This window comes from Ascaphus truei, chromosome 7, assembly GCF_040206685.1.
Source record: "Ascaphus truei isolate aAscTru1 chromosome 7, aAscTru1.hap1, whole genome shotgun sequence".
Taxonomy (NCBI): Eukaryota; Metazoa; Chordata; class Amphibia; order Anura; family Ascaphidae; genus Ascaphus; species Ascaphus truei.
Window position 1 is genome coordinate 68,905,948 of NC_134489.1, and position 20,953 is coordinate 68,926,900.

The window sequence follows — 20,953 nt, forward strand, 5'->3', positions numbered from 1 at the left end:
ACATAATGGTCAAGATCTGCCTTTGTAATCCAAATAAAAAAAATGTCTTGGTAAAAGGGTTGAAAGATATATTCTCTGTCACATTTCCACAAAAACAGAGCTACACACAAAACTGGCAGTGAAATGCTAAGTAGAAATCTGTGTTTGTCAAAAGGGGATTAGCGATTTCAGTCCATGCTTACTGTCTCCCCGGCTTTACCAAGGGGACCTTTTCGGTGCTGGAATATCCATGGCCACAGAGCTACACATTAGCACACCCTAACGCTCATTCACATTAATGGGAGTATTAAATTGTATGTGTCTTCCAGCGCCAGAAGGTACATTATGGCAGTAGATTGCTTAGTAAATTTGGGCTAAGATATTCAGGGGAATGGCCGTCCTTGTTATAGCCTCTGAATGTCTTAAGAGCAGTGTAAAGGTTCTATAAGTATACAGTAAGTAAATAAGTACAGCTGGTTCACTCTTTGCTTATACATATTATTTCTGAGACTGACTGCAATTCTGGGCAGCAACCACTACTACACCTGTCCCTCCTCCTCTTCCTTCTTTTGCACTCTGCTCTACTTAGCATGGGCTTTCACATTAGACTGTTTAACAAGGCTCCCCGTTGTCTTGTCAGTAGACACATACAACAAAGGATTCTTATTCAAATCTGTAGGTTTTTCTAAACTGATGTCACTGGTTTTTTTTCTATATGCTCAACATTTTTATTGTTTTTTGACATTGAAAATACAAAAGAATAAGCACGGTTTTTAATACTTTATAAAATGCACTGCACTTAGTTATATGTTGGTAATTAACATACTCGCTTTAAATTATGGATGATAAGCCAGAATTCAGTAATGAAACAGACATTAAAGAAATAACTTTTTATTTTTTTAGCGTTTATTGTATTTTCAGATTGCTTTTTATGGCAGCACAGTATTTATTCTCCCCCAAAAATGTATTTCTATGTTTTTGCCTATGTGGCAGAGGGTGAAAAATCAGAATAAAATAATAGTAGCTTCCATTGTATGCTTATGACCAGCAGTTCAGATCTGTTTTGGTGTGTTTCTTTTTGTTAACAAAATGATTGTGTGGCTGCTCATTAGAAACTATAGCAAAACTTTTGTAAGAAGAAGAGACAATTAAAACAAGTATTGCCAAAGTATAGTTTATTGTATTTTCTTACGTCATTCAGTATTATATGTGTATGATATTATTATAAGTTATATTATTGTTTTCTAAAACGACTATACACAATAGGCCAATTTTATGCATTGTTATGTTTTAGCATACATTTTGTGGTGAAGCTACTGTATGCAATTTTAGTCTTGTGTTTTCATTCTCTTTTGTTATTTTATTAGGCTACAGTCTAAAATATGTTCCTCTCCATTCATAGCTTGTAAATACTTTCCGTCCCTGCTTTTGAATGCCATATTTAATACTCCCCGACTCTGTCTCTAGCACTCTCCCCTGGGTTGACCTTTATATTCCTACAGTAAGTCCACAGAAAAGGGAAGTATCTTATCCCAGATAAAGCTTCTACTTTGCCTCTTGAAAGGGCTTCGGTTTCTCACACTGTGAACACACACTTCATAATAATTAATCTTTGATCATATGATGTTAGCTTAAGATATACAACTATAAAAGAGCATCTTTTAATGCACTGGCCCTCTCACTAAACCTTGTAGTACTATATCTCGAATGAATACAGAGCTAACACTGCAAGCATTGGGCTGGCCTTAGGGCGAGGTGAGCAAGGCGTTTGCCTTGGGCTCCATGCCTTTGGGGGGCCCCGCACTCCCTCGTCCTGTTAGCGCCAGGAACCAACTTTTGCCCAACTGAAGAAGGGAGCTGAAGGAAGGAGCTGGGGAGTCCATGGACCCGGCACAAAAAAAGAGAATATGTATATAAAATAACCCGGGAAAAGTTACATGGTTTATTATTGTCACAGCTGGCAGAGGGTGGTGTTCAGATTGCACGTGGCAAGGATGGATCAGTGATCCAGGTTAAAGAAGTTGTGGAAGACGTTGCTGGGCTGTGCTAAGGCAGCTGGTCTGGTGATGTCCTTCTAGTTTTGATGATGGTATATTATACAATTCCTGCATGGCTCGTATGGCCGGTAGGTTCTGGGGCATCATAGGTGACGCAGGTGGATCATCACGTGTGGCTGGAATCTGACCCTGCTATTTGCGTTATGTTGTTTTAATAAATGCTGTGGCCATTTTACTCCAATTCTGGAGTCCGTGTCTGATTGGCGGTGGGGGGGTGGTCTAGATGCCAAAGGGTAACTCCAGAACTCCCGATGTCATGCTTTGATAGTGGAATTGCTAAGGATCTGATTGTTTTGATTACTACTAAGAAGAAGGAACAGAGGGCACAACGGATTTTGCAAATTCAAACTCATTTATTGAGCCAAATGAGTTTGAATTTGCAAAATCCATTGTGCCCTTTGTTCCTTCTTCTATGTACCCAGGACTGACTGCAGGCTTTCGTTCTAACATTGGAGCACCGGTAATTGTATCATTTTTCTTTTTTGAGGTGTGCAGCACTCCTCTCTATTATCTTGATTACTACTAAGACATGACCAAGGATATCCTAACTATGTTTTGTGATATGAATAAAAAATTATTTTAAGCAGAAATTCACTTTTAGTAGTAATCCAGTCTAAAAACTACTGTAGTAATCAGTAGTTTCTAAAATGCTTTCGCTTTTTTTTTTTTTACCAAAATTGTTTCCTAGCTAACCAGTTCGCAGAACTTTTAAGGGCTAAACGGTTGCTTAGGAATATACACATTTTCACCTTCAATTTGACGTTTCTTCAATAAATCGCCCCAAAAATTATTCACTAAGCATTTTCTCCTTTCCAGCAAAACCGATATTTCAGGCTCTGGATAGAAGGTTTTCAAATTTGAGCGGAGCGCTGTGTGACTCGTGAATATGAAAAAGAAAATAAATATAATAGTGCAGATGGTACAACAATGATGGTCTGAATATGAATATTCTCTGTAATAGTTGTACTCACAGATTGTAATATCAAATATAGGCGTATCAGAGACCCTTCTCTCTCTGATGGGAGCCCTTTAATGGATACCCCTCAGAGTGGTGTCTTGATACAGGAAGCTCGTGGTATAGATAGTCAATGTGTTCTCCCAGGGGTATATGAAAGTAAAAGAGAGAGCGCACAATAGAGTAGTATAGTCTAAATTGTATTAGCAGCAATCGGTAAATATATGTATAATACACTCACATTTTGACATATAATAATGTTCGAGGGAGAGGATAGCTGTGGATGGAGAACGCCGGTTTCTCCAGGAGCGGCGGAGCCCTTCCGCGTACATCACGGATACCCTCGTCACTTCCTGTGTCGTCTCGGGTCAGGGCGGAAGAGGCTGCCTGGTGTATCCGTCTCTTGATGGTTTGCCAGCAGTTGTCTCCGATAATCTCCTCAGCACAATCACCTCCCACAGCGGATCGATTCTACGCGTTTCGCTGTGGCTTCTTCAGGAATCGAATTGGTTAACCCCATAGGTCCTCCCTTATATATATAGTCCATCATCATTTCACAGAGGGCTAATCAGGGGATCCTATCAGCTGATTACAATTTACAATTTACAAAAATATGTCAGTTCACTCAAATCCTATATCAAAGACACCACAGATGTGATTAATATTTTAGAAAACATTCCATGGAGAGACGAATACATTTTAGTAACAGCAGATGTCACATCTCTGTATACTTCCATTGTACATAATGACGGGCTTAGGGCCATTGACAGAATATTGAGAACAGACACTGAAATGAAAGATGAACAGATTAATTTTCTTCTTGAATCCATAACATTTATTTTGGAAAAAAACTATTTTTGGTTCAATGACAGATATTATTTGCAACAACAAGGGACCGCAATGGGGACAAGGTTCGCACCAAGTTACGCGAATCTCTTTATGGGAGTCTGGGAGGACGATCATATATGGTCCAACCAGGAATTTGGTGCGAACCTTGTCTCATGGAATCGTTTCATAGACGATATCCTGTTCATATGGAGGGGCAGTGTAGAAGAACTTGAAGCTTTTTTCACACATATGGGAGAGAACAATTTGAATCTAAAATTTACTACCAATTGGAGTAAAGAAGAAGTAGAATTTCTGGACTTAACCATCTATGTTGAAAACAATATGATAAAAACGAAAACATTTTTTAAAAAAGTGGATAGCAATAACTTCATATTAGAAAGCAGCTGCCATAATCCAGAATGGATTCGTAATATCCCATATGGACAGTTAAGACGAATTAAAAGAAACTGTACAGATGAACAGATATATCATGAGCAATCAAAGGTCCTGTTGAATAAATTCAAGGAAAGAAAATATAACTCAAATACTATCGATAAAGCTGTCAATAGAGCAGATGTTGTAGACCGCAAAGAAATATTAAGTACAAAGGATAAGAATACAAATAAAAACGTCAATTTTAATATGGCTTTTCTTACACAGTATAATAGAGAAGCATCACAGATCAAAAACATAATAGGTAAACACTGGCACATCCTTCAAAATGACATGATTTTAAAAGATCATATACCTGATAAACCTGTTGTCATTTTTAAAAAAGCTCCAAATCTTAAGAGCAAATTAGCACCGACCACCTTTCTAAAGAAGAAAAATGAAGAGACTAGTACATGGCTGGATAAACCAAAAGGTTTTTATGGTTGTTATGCATGCAAAGCATGCACGCATAAACACAAGGATAAATTTAATTTTAAATCTAACACCACTGGTGAAATTTTTAAAATTGAGGGGTACATTAATTGTAAAACTGATTTTGTTATTTACCTTTTAGAGTGTCCTTGCGGTCTCCAATACATAGGACGCACCTCAAGGCCTCTAAAAGTACGGATTTTAGAGCATCTTTTAAATATTAAGAAGGGCATTTTAACACACAATGTCTCCAAACATTTTCATATGTGTCATCAATCCAATCCCAATTTTGTAACTTTTAAAGGCATTGAATATGTCCCAATACATTGGAGGGGGGGCAATAGATTAAATACATTAGCAAAAAGGGAAACCTTTTGGATTCATAAGCTACAGACCCTCAGTTCAAAGGGTCTAAATGTCGATATAGACATTGGTGCCTTCTTAATATAATGGTTTGAAAACATGTTCTTAATAATATTACTGTTCTTAGAAATATTGTTCTTATATATTGTGTGTTTTTTACTACAATATGGTGTTTTTATTATGGTAATTTTAATATCAACGTTCTTAACACAACTCTTTTAAAAGAATATGATATTTGAATTATATTAATATTTTAGAATGTATTTGCATCTAATTTTGTCTATCTTCCTCATCCTATTTAGAACTCCGTCACTCCTTGCGTCGTTTTTAATACATTTTTCATATATTCCTTTATATATTCTTTTTTACATCATTTTCTGTTTTAAATATTTTTAATATATTATGAATTAATTAAAATATAACTGTTTTATTTGTTGTAATAGAATTGTATTAATTGTATTGGAGAGTATGAATCCCTTATATTGTTTGTACTGTTTAAAAGAACTGACATACACCTCCATTATCCACGATATGTAAATCAGACAGTAAATTGTAATCAGCTGATAGGACCCCCTGATTAGCCCTCTGTGAAATGATGATGGACTATATATATAAGGGAGGACCTATGGGGTTAACCAATTCGATTCCTGAAGAAGCCACAGCGAAACGCGTAGAATCGATCCGCTGTGGGAGGTGATTGTGCTGAGGAGATTATCGGAGACAACTGCTGGCAAACCATCAAGAGACGGATACACCAGGCAGCCTCTTCCGCCCTGACCCGAGACGACACAGGAAGTGACGAGGGTATCCATGACGTACGCGGAAGGGCTCCGCCGCTCCTGGAGAAACCGGCGTTCTCCATCCACAGCTATCCTCTCCCTCGAACATTATTATATGTCAAAATGTGAGTGTATTATACATATATTTACCGATTGCTGCTAATACAATTTAGACTATACTACTCTATTGTGCGCTCTCTCTTTTACTTTCATATACCCCTAGGAGAACACATTGACTATCTATACCACGAGCTTCCTGTATCAAGACACCACTCTGAGGGGTATCCATTAAAGGGCTCCCATCAGAGAGAGAAGGGTCTCTGATACGCCTATATTTGATATTACAATCTGTGAGTACAACTATTACAGAGAATATTCATATTCAGACCATCATTGTTGTACCATCTGCACTATTATATTTATTTTCTTTTTCATATTCACGAGTCACACAGCGCTCCGCTCAAATTTGAAAACCAGCACAAGAATCATCTGGACCTGGACAGTCCGCCTTAAGGGTGTAGAGCTGCTTTTTTATTATTGTATTGCACATTAATATTTCTATATATTTTTTTCACTCATTGGTGAAGGTCACTAAACACAATTTGTGTATCCATTATTAATTGAACATCACTGTCACGTATATTGTATAATTATTTAATTATTTAATATTCACCTAGTTTTGAGAAGCGCCCGGTTTTTATTTTTTATATCTGGATAGAAGGAGCTACTTGGTGAAAAAAAAAGATAAGACAATATAAAAAAGTGAAATCACAAAGTACAAATGCATGTGTATCAACACATTCTTATAAACCCTTTGTCTTAAGGTTGCAGCCACTCCCAAAATCCATCCCCTCATTTAATAAGTGGAAAACGTCAGAAAACTGGGCACCACCATAGAAAAGAGGAAAAAAATATATACAATAGTGTAGGGAATCAAAATAGAAAGATACAAGGTAAAAAATCCTGTTATGCACTCACCTGTGATATAAATATCACACCTTGAACACGGATCTCTGTCAGCATCAGCCATGTCTGGGTGGCAGTTCACATCATTAAGTGAATTGCTGAGCAAATTTTAGCTGCGACTAGTCCACAACTTTTTTCATGAAAAAAAAAAGAGAAAAAAAGGGGGCCAATTTCACAGGGCTTCTGAATTTGGGTCTAGAGATGGGCGTGGCTGTCAAAATCCGTTTTGCAGCATTTCCCGAGCTTTCCACAATGTAAAATCTGTCGACGGATTGTTCGTTTCAATCCGTACGGATTAATCCAAAACTGCCATTGGATACATTCCAATGCACGGATTCTAAGGCTGCAATTATAGTGACAGCGACGTCGCGTCAAAACAAATGCATTGCGACAGCTTGGTCGCAATTGCTGGAAGTCATCTCAATTTGATTTTTCCAGCGACCGTAGCCTGACGTCGCCAGCACCATAAGGATAGCCTAAGAATCCAATCTGCGGATTCTGTAATTCGCGTGCGGTTTGCAGGATCTTAATATTCTTAAAATCCACCAACAGATTGGTAATTGCTAAATCCGCGGATTGAATTGTTAAAACCCACCAACGTACTGTATTGCTAAATCCAATGTTTTGTATTGTGGGTGATTTGCGGAAATCCGCGAGCCAAAGGAAGTGGCTCATCCAAGGCGGATCCAAATCCGGAAACCAAAATGTACCCTTCTCTACTTGGGACACATTTCTATTCAGAAGTCGTGGATTAGTGGTAAACAATAACCACATTGCGGTCTGATTTATTCTGCTTTGCCTGGCTTCTCAATTAATAAAAAAAAAAACTTGCAGGTTAGGATCCTGTTTATATGTAAGTTTGTTTCAGTGAACATCTTACATCTGGCAGACACATTCTACTTTGCTATTCAAACATAGCGTAATCCAACAGAGTTTCTGCCATATTGAAGCTTTTATTCATTGTTGATGCTGCACCTTCCTGAATTCTAATAATGAGCTATATGCACGCAGCTCACCTGTTCAGGAAACACCGTCATCTGTTCTGAACAGAACCTTACACTTTAACCTCAGGAGACTTGCAGTGCATTGTTTATGATAGTTTGTCCTGGCACTGTTACATCTGCTAATAGGCGAGTGACAGTGTGTACGGTCTGTTCTTTTCATCTGCCAGTTGCTTGATATTAATGCTGTGGATTATTATCTGGAGAACACAAGGGCTGCCACCGTTTTCTCACAGCTCTATAGACACTCATTTCTTCATGCTGATTTTTTGTTCACTGAAGTAGGAGACATTACAAATGGTTCAGGTACTCTCTGCAGTTGTATTTTATAATAACATATCTTGAAATGTGATGTTATTCTCTTTGAGTGATAAATGTGCATCACTCACTGGGTATTTCGCAGGGCACCTTTTACCTTAGGAAAGTGTTTGTTTTTTGCACAAGCCTGAATAAGGATTTTTTTTTTATCCAAATGAGATCTTTAGATGTAAGCCATTCTGCTAACATATTTTATATGATAATAAACACAGTTAACATATTTACTCTATATAAATGCAAAATCAAATATCAAGGTACAGTATATGTCTGAAAAAGCATTCACTCATTCAAAGTACTTCTGCGGGGATGGAATATAACTTACTGTATGTAACTTGAAAACCTGCATGTGCATAGTGATTCTAGTTATATAATCTATATTTTGTCTCTTACATGTTATTTTATTCATGTTATGATACGGAATTTTCTGGTTATACTGTAGTACTGCCATTTAGCCCATAAATACTTATTTCTGTCGCTGAGCATTAATTTGTTGTAACAATTACTTTCCAAACAATTGTTAGGTTGGTAGTTGTGAGTGGGAAAAGAAAACAAAAAAAAAAACGTTTTTCCGGGCAGTTTATAGTTTCAAAATGTTTCATAGAACATTCATGTTAGTACAAATGAAACGTTTGTATTTTTTTTTACATTTATTTTATTTGCGTGGAGCGGGCTGTCTTAAAATGTGTTGTACATCAGTTCAGAACAGAGGGGGGGAAATATATAACTGGTTTATTATTGCTTTTATCTTAAAACATATAGATAGTTTATAGAATAAGATCAAATAAAATGTTTGTTGCATAGTGCTTCTCTATCATTTTAACTGTTATCTCTATGGATTTAGTGCAGTACAATTGCGTTGGGTGACTGAGTTTGGTATGCACTGGAACTCTTATTTTCCTCTCTGAATAATAATATTAAAATGTGCTGTCATCTGTGTGTGCTGTAGTTGGGTTGGTATCATTACGTTAGATGAATAGACTTGCTATGCATTGAGACTTAAAGGTCTCTTTATCTTGTCTTTTTATCTTGTCTTGTTCCACACAACTGAAACATGGATGCTTATTAAAGTTGTGATCTGTTCTGTGTTTTGCATTTTAGATGGATCCTGTGCAAAAGGCAGTCATAAATCATACGTTTGGTGTATCTATTCCACCGAAGAAAAAACAAGTTATTTCTTGCAATGTCTGCCAGCTCCGCTTTAATTCTGATGTGAGTATGCTGATTATGTTTATGATTAAACCTGGGTATTTCTGTTTAAGGACCTGTTTTGCTATAACATACTGTACGCACAAAAAAAATCACATCATTGTTTGGTTCTTTGAAGTAAGAAATATTGCAAGCAGTCCAGGCGTGCAACATAAAGTGAATAATGCAGAGGTGTATTTCCTAATCTTTCATGTTGTTCAGAAATGTGACTTTATATTCGGTCTATGTTGTGTCAATGTTGCCAATTCTAAACTGAATGAGTAAAAGGTGCAACGATTTTGTAGCATAAAGCAGAGGCTATTTTGCAATTTCAAAGTTGTACAATCTTGCAGTAGCAAAGCAGTAATGATAACAAATCCAAGCCTTCAGTAAAGGAAATGTCTAACAATTCTAACTGAGATTGTTGTCATTGACAAGCATAGTTGACATGTTAGGCCTGGGATATCAGCTGTTTACTCTAATGCCAGTTTGTAGGACTGCACCAATGAGTATGCCAATTTCATCATGTCACATTGGTACCAAATGACCTTAGATCTAACGAGTATTATTCTTAATGGCACAAGGAATCAGTGCTGCATGGAAACATTTTCCACTCTGTCAGTCCCGGACGTACAGTACTACACTGGTGCCTGTTCTCTTACATTTAGTATGTGAGTTATTCTACAGGTTTTTTGTTAAACATTATTACTGTGCCAATACAAAGGAATTAGTGTTATTAAAGGTAGAATTTGTAGACACACACACACACACACACACACACACACATACATATATACATATATGTATATATGTATATGTATATCTTTTTGTTCTGAAATAAATAGATAGTATTTAAAAATAAAAGTATACAGTGTTCTCTATGCTCAGGCAATTAACACACACATATAGTATATAATAGTATGCACTCCCAAATTCTCATGTATGCACCCTACAGTATGTGCACCAATCCAGCCATACCCTCGGAAAGCACTCCAAAATAAAGCAGAATTATTCCCAGTGATCCTAACCATCAGAGGTAACAAGCTTGGCTTTTGTCTTCAGGACCTTGGGAGAATGCTTCATGCCACGACCTTCATATGGCTTTGGACTGCCTGAAAGCGTTATGACATGCAGAACTGCAAACTTTATCTACTTCACAAAGTGTAACATTTTCTGTAGTTCTGCAGCTCTAGTACATCATGGTATCTCCAACCAATTATGTCATGAACTCACTTTAACACTCAGCTCCCTCTCATTCACGTCCCCTCCTACGCATATCTTATAAAGAGGCTTTGCATTGGCGAATATACATGAAGAACTCAGTTTCCCACACTATACTACAGAATAATAATTCGCCCCTCCGACAGCATGCATCTCTGTTTCAAGAATTAACATTTTACTCCTTCGTAAATATAAACCTGTCACAACTTGTGAGTCCTTATTTTGTGAACGACTCTGAGTGCCAAAACATTCCTGCAAGTTACTGAGGTTTATCTTAAAAACTTGAGAGCGTAATTTAAAAATTATAGTACAGGAGTGGCCAACTCCAGTCCTCAAGGGCCACCAACAGGTCAGGTTTTAAGGATATTCCTGCTCCAGCACAGGTAGCTCAGTCAATGACTGAGCCACTGATTGAGCCACCTGTGCTGAAGCAGGGATATCCTGAAAACCTGACCTGTTGGTGGACCTTGAGGAGTGGAGTTGGCCAGCCCGGTGATAGTACAATGCCGCTTTGGCCTGCTAAGTTGGGAAATAAAGCTCTTTGCTAATCATAGTTGGCTTCGTTTTTCATCTACAGTGCAACTGCTTTGGGCAAGATGTGAATTATATTCTTTGATTATATTAAGAGATGCATTTTGATACGTAGAGTAGGAAAATGTCCTACCTAGATTATTTTGTAATTAAAATAATTAAAATGATAAGCTCGTGATAATGATTTAAGTGTGACTGACAAATAGCTTATCTGTATTCAGGAGCTGGATTCAGCAGCCGATTCAGATGGGGAAAAACAACACCCATGGATCAATCACTTTTAGCTAATAGATACTATAAGAAAGAGAGCCTCGATTTGTCAAACATTTTACATTTGTCCTGTAAATAAGAGTATTTATATTGATTGTTTCGTTTGGAGAGTAGTGAGGCAGATAGAAGGTAATTAAAAGCATAAATCTCTAGAGGCTGGTGAAGGTAATTCTCAGCTTTGCAGACAGAACTGACAAAATGATGAACATTTTAGATCCTGCAGAGTTCCATTAGCTGTATTAATATTGGTAAAAAAAAAACAGGCTATAGGATCTTTTTATTAGACCATAATCAAAGTTTTCACTAGATATTTTTGCACCTATATTTCACCTTAAAAAAAACTTGTAACACATCGTGGTATCAGTCTCCTAAGAAATGCATCTAGATGCAAAATCAAATTTGTATTTAATGATTGTGTAAGAAACTTGTTAAAAAGGTTATTAGCACAAATTCGTCAGAATTTACTTAATAGTTTACATCTCTCTCTCTCTCGTGTATATATTACATTTGGATTCTCTAGATCAGGGGTGCGCAAACTGGAGACTTTTTTGGGGGGCGCGGGTCACTTACCCGGCTCAAGTCCACGCGTCTGCATGGCAGCGCGGCATCACATTACGCTGCGTGGTCATGACGCCAGTTGCCATGAAGACGCGTTGTCAAATGACGCCGCGGGTTACGTGACATCACGTGACCCCGCACGTCATTTGACGCTACATTTACGGTAAGGGGTGTCGCAACGCAGGGAGATAACAGGCAGGGGGGGCGCAGCGCAGGAAGTTTCTAGATAAACAAAATACATTATTTGGCCCTTTTTTAGTACCCTATGAAGTCGTTTCCCTGTGCAGGGTAATTGTTTAGTCCCATGTATTTGATTGGAGCTGAACTAGTACAGTAGCTTCTTTTCATAGCTAGTTTTCTTTCTTCTGTACCAAGCAGAGTCTTGACAGCATCGACTTGCATCTGCACAATAAGGTAAAAAGTTCACTCAGCAAATTGCTAATATATTTTATAATCAATCCTTGGAGGGATTCGGAAAACTGAAACCAAATACTAAAACCTTTCTTTTTTCAAACTGGTACATGTAGTACCATTACTTTTTAATTACAGACTTGCAGGTCTACTGTAGTGTATGTATCTTAAAGATACACTACTCTTAACTTTGTCTTTTCAGAGCAGAATAATCCGCAAACCTTCCTAAAATGTGATACTTATGAGCACATTCACCTGTCTCAGACAGGTCTGCAACCATATACGGCAAGCATATCCTTTTAGGGGGTCCATGTTAAAATGGACATGCAATATCCCAGAATCCCTGGCTGCATTGGAAGCTCTGTATGCTAAGATATAGTAGTGAACAGCAGGGTTGCAACCTGTTTGAGGCGTGAATGTGCTCACAAGTGATATTTTTATTTGCTGTACACTGTAAGGTGGAAGGATTTTGTCACTTTTTTTATCCACCATAACTTACAGTTTATAATGTGTGACCCATTATTAACACTACAGTTTGAACACACCGCTCATCACTTTGGATTGATATCATTACATTCAACTGGTGCATATAGGGATGGCACATAACATGAATCAGAACAAAGAAGGTGATAAAAGAATCACCTGAAAGTCCCTATTTGCTGCACTCTGTTGTATAATATAGTGTAATTGGACTAAATTGTCCATAAGATACAATTATCTGGTAGTGAATAGTTACAGACAACTTGTAGTAACTGCTCCCATCACTGTGGGTGGACAGGTACTAATAAAAGCCAACTCATTGGCCAAAAATAATACAACTTTATTGTATATGGACATCGACGAAAGAACAGTGAATGTATTTACAGTGCTTGGGGCAACAAAATCCCCAATAAAAAAGTAGGTGGGTGCTAGTCATATATTTATTCAGAATTTCAGTATCTATAACCACAGTTCTACATGTACCATAGAAAACCCAAGATCGGCTATATTTGTGATGACACAACGTAGGAACCAATAAAGATCACCTGAAGATATAAATGGTGTCAATTTAAGTATATAAGCCCCTTACTTATCCTCACCGGTTGTATTTGGTTGTATGCAAATAGGTCACACTCAGTCCAGATAGGACACACAATCTCAATAAATCAGCTTAGAATGTTTAATCATCAACACTCACCCAAGCAATCTAATGTGTAGTGTTAGGCTCATATTAGTGGAACATGCAGCCTTTCATATTCAATTAACATATAGTGTGATGCACAGCCAGAGTTGAGTGCTCGATTTTGTAAATGCACACCCAAGCTTGTTTAAGTGTAAGGTAAAGCAAAACCACCAGTATATGGTTCCGTTTTGTAAACACTCGTTCCGTTTTATAAATGGTGGAAGGAGTAACCTTGATCCTTAGTTAGCCCATAGTTGTATATACACAGGCAAATGGATTTACACCTTACACACTTAAACCTCTAGGTCTCAATGAGGGGTTTATTTATTCTCCATTTCTGTAGGTTTATTATCATGAATATGTATATCTACTTTTCCAAAATGTGGTTATACACTTCTATGCCTAACTACTTACATTAAGGAGGGGATCCAGGTACTGTATACAGTTTTAACTTAGATGTCCGTTTTGACCTCAAGGGCGGACAAGTAGGTTAGCACACTCCTACACAATCCTATACATTATCGGATTAATAACTATACCTTTATACCACCCATTTTGCGGTTTATAAACCTATGGTATGGAGAATCAATAACTATAATCATTATTGGATCTAATATCAAATGTTGAGGAACATGTTCGCTTGCAAAAATCGTGTTACTCTCTGAAATCTGTTTCACAATATTACAAGTGATGTATCATTCTTCCAACTTTGCATCCATACTGTAAATTTAAATTGGACTTTTGGATAACAGTCATTGAGTTTCAGTAATTTCCCTGATTGAAAAGAACCTTTTTTAATTTAGGTGCTTGGACCACCTTAGGCTCACCTCTGCTTGATGCCTACTGTGGATAGGACAGACATTTGAAGCTACTCCCCCTCCTGAGGTATAAAGGGCATTCTTAGATGTTAGGTCTAACTCCTCCCCTTGAAGAAGTGCGTACCCGCCGCGCGAAACGTACATCGGGCCGTGACGTCACCTCGTTGACGTCTTGGAGGAAGTAGGGCTGATCGTATGCAGCAAACGTAAACTACATTTTTTTTTAACTTTCATATAGGACAACTTAATATGTCAAGACAACAAAGTATTTGTAATCCACGTAGAATAAAATTGTAGTGTGTTTGTATATATATATCTTGATAAATGACCCAAAATGCTACTCGCCCAACCAAAAAAGTTACTCGCCCTCTAGCCCCGCCTCCACGCCGTAGATGATGGTGAACTGCCTCAGGTCAAGGCCTTTCCCCTACTCCAGTCCAACCCCCCATGCGCCAGTGCACACGGCACGTGAAGCGACTGGAGAGGGAGTGGGAAGCACCGCAAGCGAGTGGAGGAAAGCACGTCTTGGCGCCGCCAGTAAAAGCCGGGGAACAGGCTGAGCGGGGGACCGGCGGTGCGGGAGACCGCCGGTGCGGGGAGACAAGGGGACCAGGTGCTGCTCGGGGTACCTGGAATAGGAGGCTAGGCTGTGCTGCTCGGAATACCGGGGCCTGCGCTGGTGCTGTGAGGGAGAAGGCGCCTTGTTCAGTTTCCCCGGCGCCTCAGCTGCTGGTTCTCCTACAGTAGGGTAGGGGGCGGGAGGCTCCGCGACCAATCAGGGGGTGGGGATTTTAACTTTAGGTGGGGAGGATTAGAATTGCAGAGAAAAAAGGCTTAAAGAACCGCATGTTGATTAGGCGGCCATGATGGCTCGCCTGCGGCCAAAATGTACACGCTCGCGGCGAGTGCATTTGTCGAGCCCTGTGTATATATGTATGTATATATGTATGTATATATATATATATAAATATAAATATAAATAATATCTTTATTGACGTCACATGCTAATAAAATTATTAATTTACCTTTGGTACAATGCAGAACAATAGGAACACAGCTTAACCATGTTTATTTGCAATTCATCAACATCTCCTTATTGACAAAGAAGCTTCTACAGTGCTAACATCTCAGTGAAGAATTATTTGTTTCAAAACAACTCTTATCTGCTACGGCTTAGATGCACTTATCTCGGTTAAATCAGGGCAAATAACGCTAGGTTACCTAAATTAGTAAAGTACTGTACGTTATTTTCTGAGTTTCATTCCTATCCACAAAGGTAATTATAAGGAAAAACAATGGCTGTTGTATAACTAATTAGCACAGGCCTAACATCAGGTTAAATTAGCAGTGTGGTGCATTCGCTTAAAATAACATGGCTCACGTAACGTCAAACTTGCCTTAAGATAGCATTACTCGCCTTCAGATCCTGTGTGACAAGGTTGATTCCCTGCCTAACTACTATGCAGCTTCACAGCAGGCTGAGCTAATTAGCCAGGTTTCAGCTGACTCGTTAGGAAGGTTTAAAAGGCTGGATCCCCCCCTCCCCCCAGTTGTTTGGGTCTGTGTGGACCAGCAACAAAGCTATGCTGGGGACTCTGCTCGAGGAGAACACCACAAGCCCTGTAAAAAGGTGTCTTGCTTTGATATCTGCATGTACTGCAGTAGAGAAGGACTGTTTCCCCCTTTTCCTGCAAGGACTTGTCAGCAGCCCACAAGACTGTATACGCTACAGAGGGCTGTCCTGCCAAGCAGGCTACAAGGGCCAATATATATATATATATATATATATATATATATATATATATATATATATATATATATATATATATATATATATATCCCTTTATGCAGTGGAAGCACTGTGTGCTGGGTGATAATGGTGAAAGTCAGAGTTGCAGACCTGTCTAAGACATGCAAATGAGCACACAGTAATATTTCCATTTGCTACATGCTTTATGGTGTAGGATTATTTTGTCACTTTTTTTTACCCACCATAACTTAAATAATGTGTGGTGGATACCTAACCAAAGCTTCAAATTGCAAAGCCAGTATAACCAGCCTCACATTGATGAGACCCAAAAGGTCGAAACAGCTGTCTGTGGGTGGGTTTACTGGCTATGCATCTTAACCCAGGCTGTGCTGAAAAGCTGTATAATGCAGCAAGCATAAGCTTTTAGGGGTCCATGTCAAAATGGATTTGAAGCAAAAGGTTGCACTATATTCTCATTTGCATGTCATTTCCCAGAATCCCTTGCTGCAGTGGAAGCACTGTGTGCTGGGTGATAATGATGAAATGCAGGGTTGCAGAACTGTCTAAGACATGCAAATGAGCACACAGTAATATTTCCATATATATATTTCCATATATATATATATATATATATATATATATATATATATCCCTCTCCTTCCCTGTTTGGGCATTTCTTTGCTTTGAACTTTTGTGCTGCGATTAAGCTCTTTTGTTTTACGTTTTGAGGCTCTGAATTAAAGCCTATACTCAGAACACCCACTTACTTGTCTTTGCAGCCCTACTGCAACACCCTGATGTATGGATTTTGTTAGAAAGAGAGAGCGATACCTGTGCACAAAACTGAACACACACGAGATACCTGGAAAATATGCTAATTTGTATGTGTAAAGTTTATTCGAATTTCTTACATTTGCATATTTTTCTGGTTTCTCAGGTGTGTGCAGTTTTGGGCACAGGTGACTCACTTGGGACTCTCATAAAAATTAATCTGTGTGTGTCTATTTATCCAAACCAATATGTAAAGGCCTGATTAGCAGTAACTTCACCTTTAGCTATGATCTAAATAACGTCAGGTTAAACCCCTGTGCTAGCGAACCTGAGTGGCATTTAGTGGATATTCCATATCATTAGCACTAATGGCCGGATATTTTTTACCATATGTTATTTCAAGGTGTAACACTTAAGTTAACTTTAGGTTATTATGGTTAGTGTATTGGTGTTGCTATTAACCTAATGTTTATTTATGTTAAATGGCTTAACGGAGCTTAGTGCATCTGGGCATTTGTGTGTAACTAGACATTAGAGCCGCAAGCTTTTATATCTGCCTGGATAGCAGAAGTCAGCATCTCAAACACTGATACATATTGGGGGATTTTGTTACTGGGAAGTGCCAAAATGTAATGCACCTTATGGCCCATTCAATATAGTGTGAAATCACTCTCCCAGGCAGGTGAAGATTTTAGTCCCATTCATTTGAATGGAGCTGAACTCTTGTCCTACATGGGGAAGCAGCTCCACAGCACATTGAATAGGGCCCTATCACTGGCATATTAGATAAAAATAGAAACAGTATACAGAAGTAGCCAGACTAACCTTCTCACAGCTGGGGGAAAACCGTCGTGACAACTACTGGCTGTGATGAAATCTTCCCAGTGGAGAGAATGAAGCAGCCACAACTCATGAGACTTTAATTCGCACTACATCTGTAGCTAGCATTACAGAATATTATTCCAGCTTTGATCACTCAGAATCATTCCATTTTCATTCATTTCGAGTGGTTTAAAACATCTGTGGCACTGTCCCTAGTTAAAGATCTACATGTATTAAACATTGGGACAAGCTCCTTGATCTACATTTTAGAAAGATTTAAGCAGGATGTAGGTTCTAAAGATAGACAGGGAGAGAGAATTTTTAAAGCAAATCCCCATTTTAATCAGAAATAAAGTTAAATTGTACGTTTGTAAATTAAAAAGTAGCTGTACCTAAAAATAAAAAAATTGTGGTACTCTTCACCACTTAGTCTAGTACCATCACGCTTCAGCCACTGTTTTCACGTTCTAATGCAGAATACCACAGATTTTCCATATGATGAAATGGCGGTGATACCGTAGACTATCACAGAATATCACTCCATAACATACCAGTGGGTACAAGAACCCCTGTGTCTCGACCCATTAAGTCACATTTCTGAAGCCATCCTATGTGATGCTTATTGTCCAAAAGATTGTAAATAAAAAAAAATGTAGAGGTAACTGGAGTTTATGCTTTTAAAGTTTGAACTTGATCAGGTTTCACAATATACATAGAAACTTCAATGAATAGTTCATTTAAAATAAAAAGTTATTTTATAGAAGTGGAAATGTGTTTATGATTACACTGCTTCTATTTATTCTTATGACTAACTCCAAGAGCAAAATGACAAAGCATTAAAACGTGTGTGCGCGTCTTACATAACTTTACAAAAATTGATTAATATTAAGTTTGAGGCACCATAGCAAAATAAAAATACAATTTTCTCAAGTTTAACTTAAAATAGCAATTTACATGAATTTTGTATTTTTTTTCTAATCGTTTACATTTCAATAGAACAGCAGAATAAAGATCTGCCAACTTTACAATAAGATTGTGAATTCCCATTTTATGTTGCATTTACGTTTGTTCAAAGCAACATCTAAATTATTCACAACAAAAATATATAGAGCTTCTATTGAAATGATTACTCTTTTGAAAAGCAAACAAAATTACAACCTACCCATTTACAAATGTCATTTTAAATTCTATCCAATTTTCTATGTGAAATAGCTTTAGCTTTCAAAAAGCTTTAAATCATTATATCTCCATCCACATTACAAAAAATAAATATGCTTACGTGCTTCTCTATTGTTCATCATTTATTCTATTTTAGCACAAATGCAACTTTATTTAAAAAAATTGTGGTGGAGCCTGAACGAGAGTTAAAAATCAGTAGCAACCACTTCCACAGTCTAAATGGTGTTTCCTTACTAACTACTTTGCCTTCTGATAAGAACAGTTAACACAGGCACAGTTTGAGATAGTTATGCACAAAACATTAAAGTATGTATTATGAATAGACAGCATTTACATATTTGAAAGTGAGCCGATGACCCTTGTACTTTTTATGTAATCAGGGCCGTCAACAGAAATCATGGGGCCCAGGACAAATGAAAGGAGCAGGCCCCCCGGCCCCCCGAACCCATAGCGCACCTACCACGAAAAAATATTTTTTAGCGTGCAACTTTTACTTCACTGTTTTGTTCTTATTGTAATACGGAAAAAAACATTACAATGCAATCTGTTTATTTTTATATTTTCAACAAAAGACAGGTGACTGACTGCCTGGGTAGGTGGGTGACTGACTGCCTGGGTAGGTGGGTGGGTGACTGACTGCCTGGGTGGATGGGTGACTGACTGACTGCCTGGGTGGGTGACAGACTGCCTGGGTGGGTGGGTGACTGTGTGGGTGGGTGACGGTGGGTGGGTGTGTGAGTGAGTGACTGGATGGGTGAGTGACTGGGTAGGTGAGTGACTGGGTAGGTGAGTGGGTGGGTGACTGGGTGGGTGGGTGACTGGGTGGGTGGGTGACTGGGTGGCTGAGTGACTGGGTGGGTGGGTGTGTGACTGGGTGGGTAGGAGGGTGTGACTAGGTGGGTGGGTGAGTGACTGGTTGGGTGGGTGACTGCCTGGGTGGGTGAGTTGGGCAAATTGGGTGACTGCCTGGGTGGGTGAGTGAGTGACTAGGTGGGTGACTGACCTTGACTGAGCGAGTGCTGCTTCCTGCCCTGCGAGACGCTTCCCTCCCTGCCCCCAATATCCCCGCGGCTCCTGCCCGGGGTGGGAGGTAGACTCGGGGGCGTGGGAGGTGGGCGGCTGGGGGGGGGGCGAGACTGGCGGATTCCGAGGCTGGAGGCAGGCGCGCGGGGGAAGCTGGGTTGGCGCGCCAGGGGAAGCTGGGTTAGCGTGCGTGGGCCCGCCATGGCGCTTCCCCTCTGTCCCGCGTTGGGAGTGGGGGGAGTGGGCCCACAGGCACAGGCCGGACACCCTGCTTTCCCTGCGCATGCGCGCCGGGACCTCTGCTCTGTGCATGCGCACGAGGCGGTCACCGGCATTTTTAAAAAAAACAATTTTTTTAAGAAACCGGGCAAGGCCGCGCGGACCCCCTCACTAACGGGGCCCGGGATACCAACATCGGCAGAGCCCCCCTGTTGGCGGCCCTGTATGTAATGAGTATGTATGTGTGTAATGTACATGTTATTCTACAGTCCCTCAATGAGCAGCCACTTTTCCTCCTTGTTTCAACTTTGCCTTTTATTCCCTCTAGATCAGGGGTGGCTAACTTCAGTCCTCAAGGGCCACCAATATTTAGGAATTTCCCTGCTTCAGGATAGGTGGCTCAGTCATTTGACTGGGCCACTGATTGAGCCACCTGTGCTAAAGCAGGGATATCCCTAAAACTTTGAGGACTGGAGTTTGCCACTCCTGGTATAGATTGTAAGCTCTCATGAGCAGGGACCTCATTACCTTTTGTATCTGTTTGCGCTGGTTTGTCTTTATTTGGTACGTCCTTCTGTTTATGTCATTTATACCACTCTGTTCGCCTATTGTACAGTATTGCAGAATAAACTATTATAATAATAATGCATACAGAAAACCTGATAATCTCTATTCTGGAAGCCAGAGGGTCACGTGTAAGATGACTTAACTCAGATAGTGTCAACTCGGCCCTCTTTTCCAAGCACGACAAGGTCTGTTTCTTTTCTTACTTTATTTTGGAGAAAGCAGGGAAAAACAGTCTCTTGTGTAGAGGTGTAGGTCTAAATATCTCTGTGTGTGCTTAGTAGTAAAGGGAGGTGAAAAGATAATCCTGCAGCACCTTTACAGGAGTTACAGCAAGGTACTCACTCGTCCAGTGGTGT

The 20,953-nt window shown here is 39.2% G+C and overlaps 1 protein-coding gene across 5 annotated transcripts in view; it reads left to right on the plus strand.

Annotated features, from left to right (window-relative positions):
* ZNF385B (zinc finger protein 385B) overlaps window positions 1–20,953 on the plus strand; it is a 445,753-nt gene that overhangs the window by 355,358 nt on the left and 69,442 nt on the right. For 4 of the 5 annotated variants that reach the window (XM_075608925.1, XM_075608923.1, XM_075608926.1 and 1 more), the window contains one exon: window positions 9,209–9,319. In XM_075608925.1, the coding sequence (XP_075465040.1) occupies window positions 9,209–9,319 (111 nt within the window). Of the gene's footprint in view, window positions 1–7,847; window positions 8,099–9,208; window positions 9,320–20,953 lie in introns of those variants that run through there. The other variant, XM_075608927.1, reaches the window with a different exon arrangement.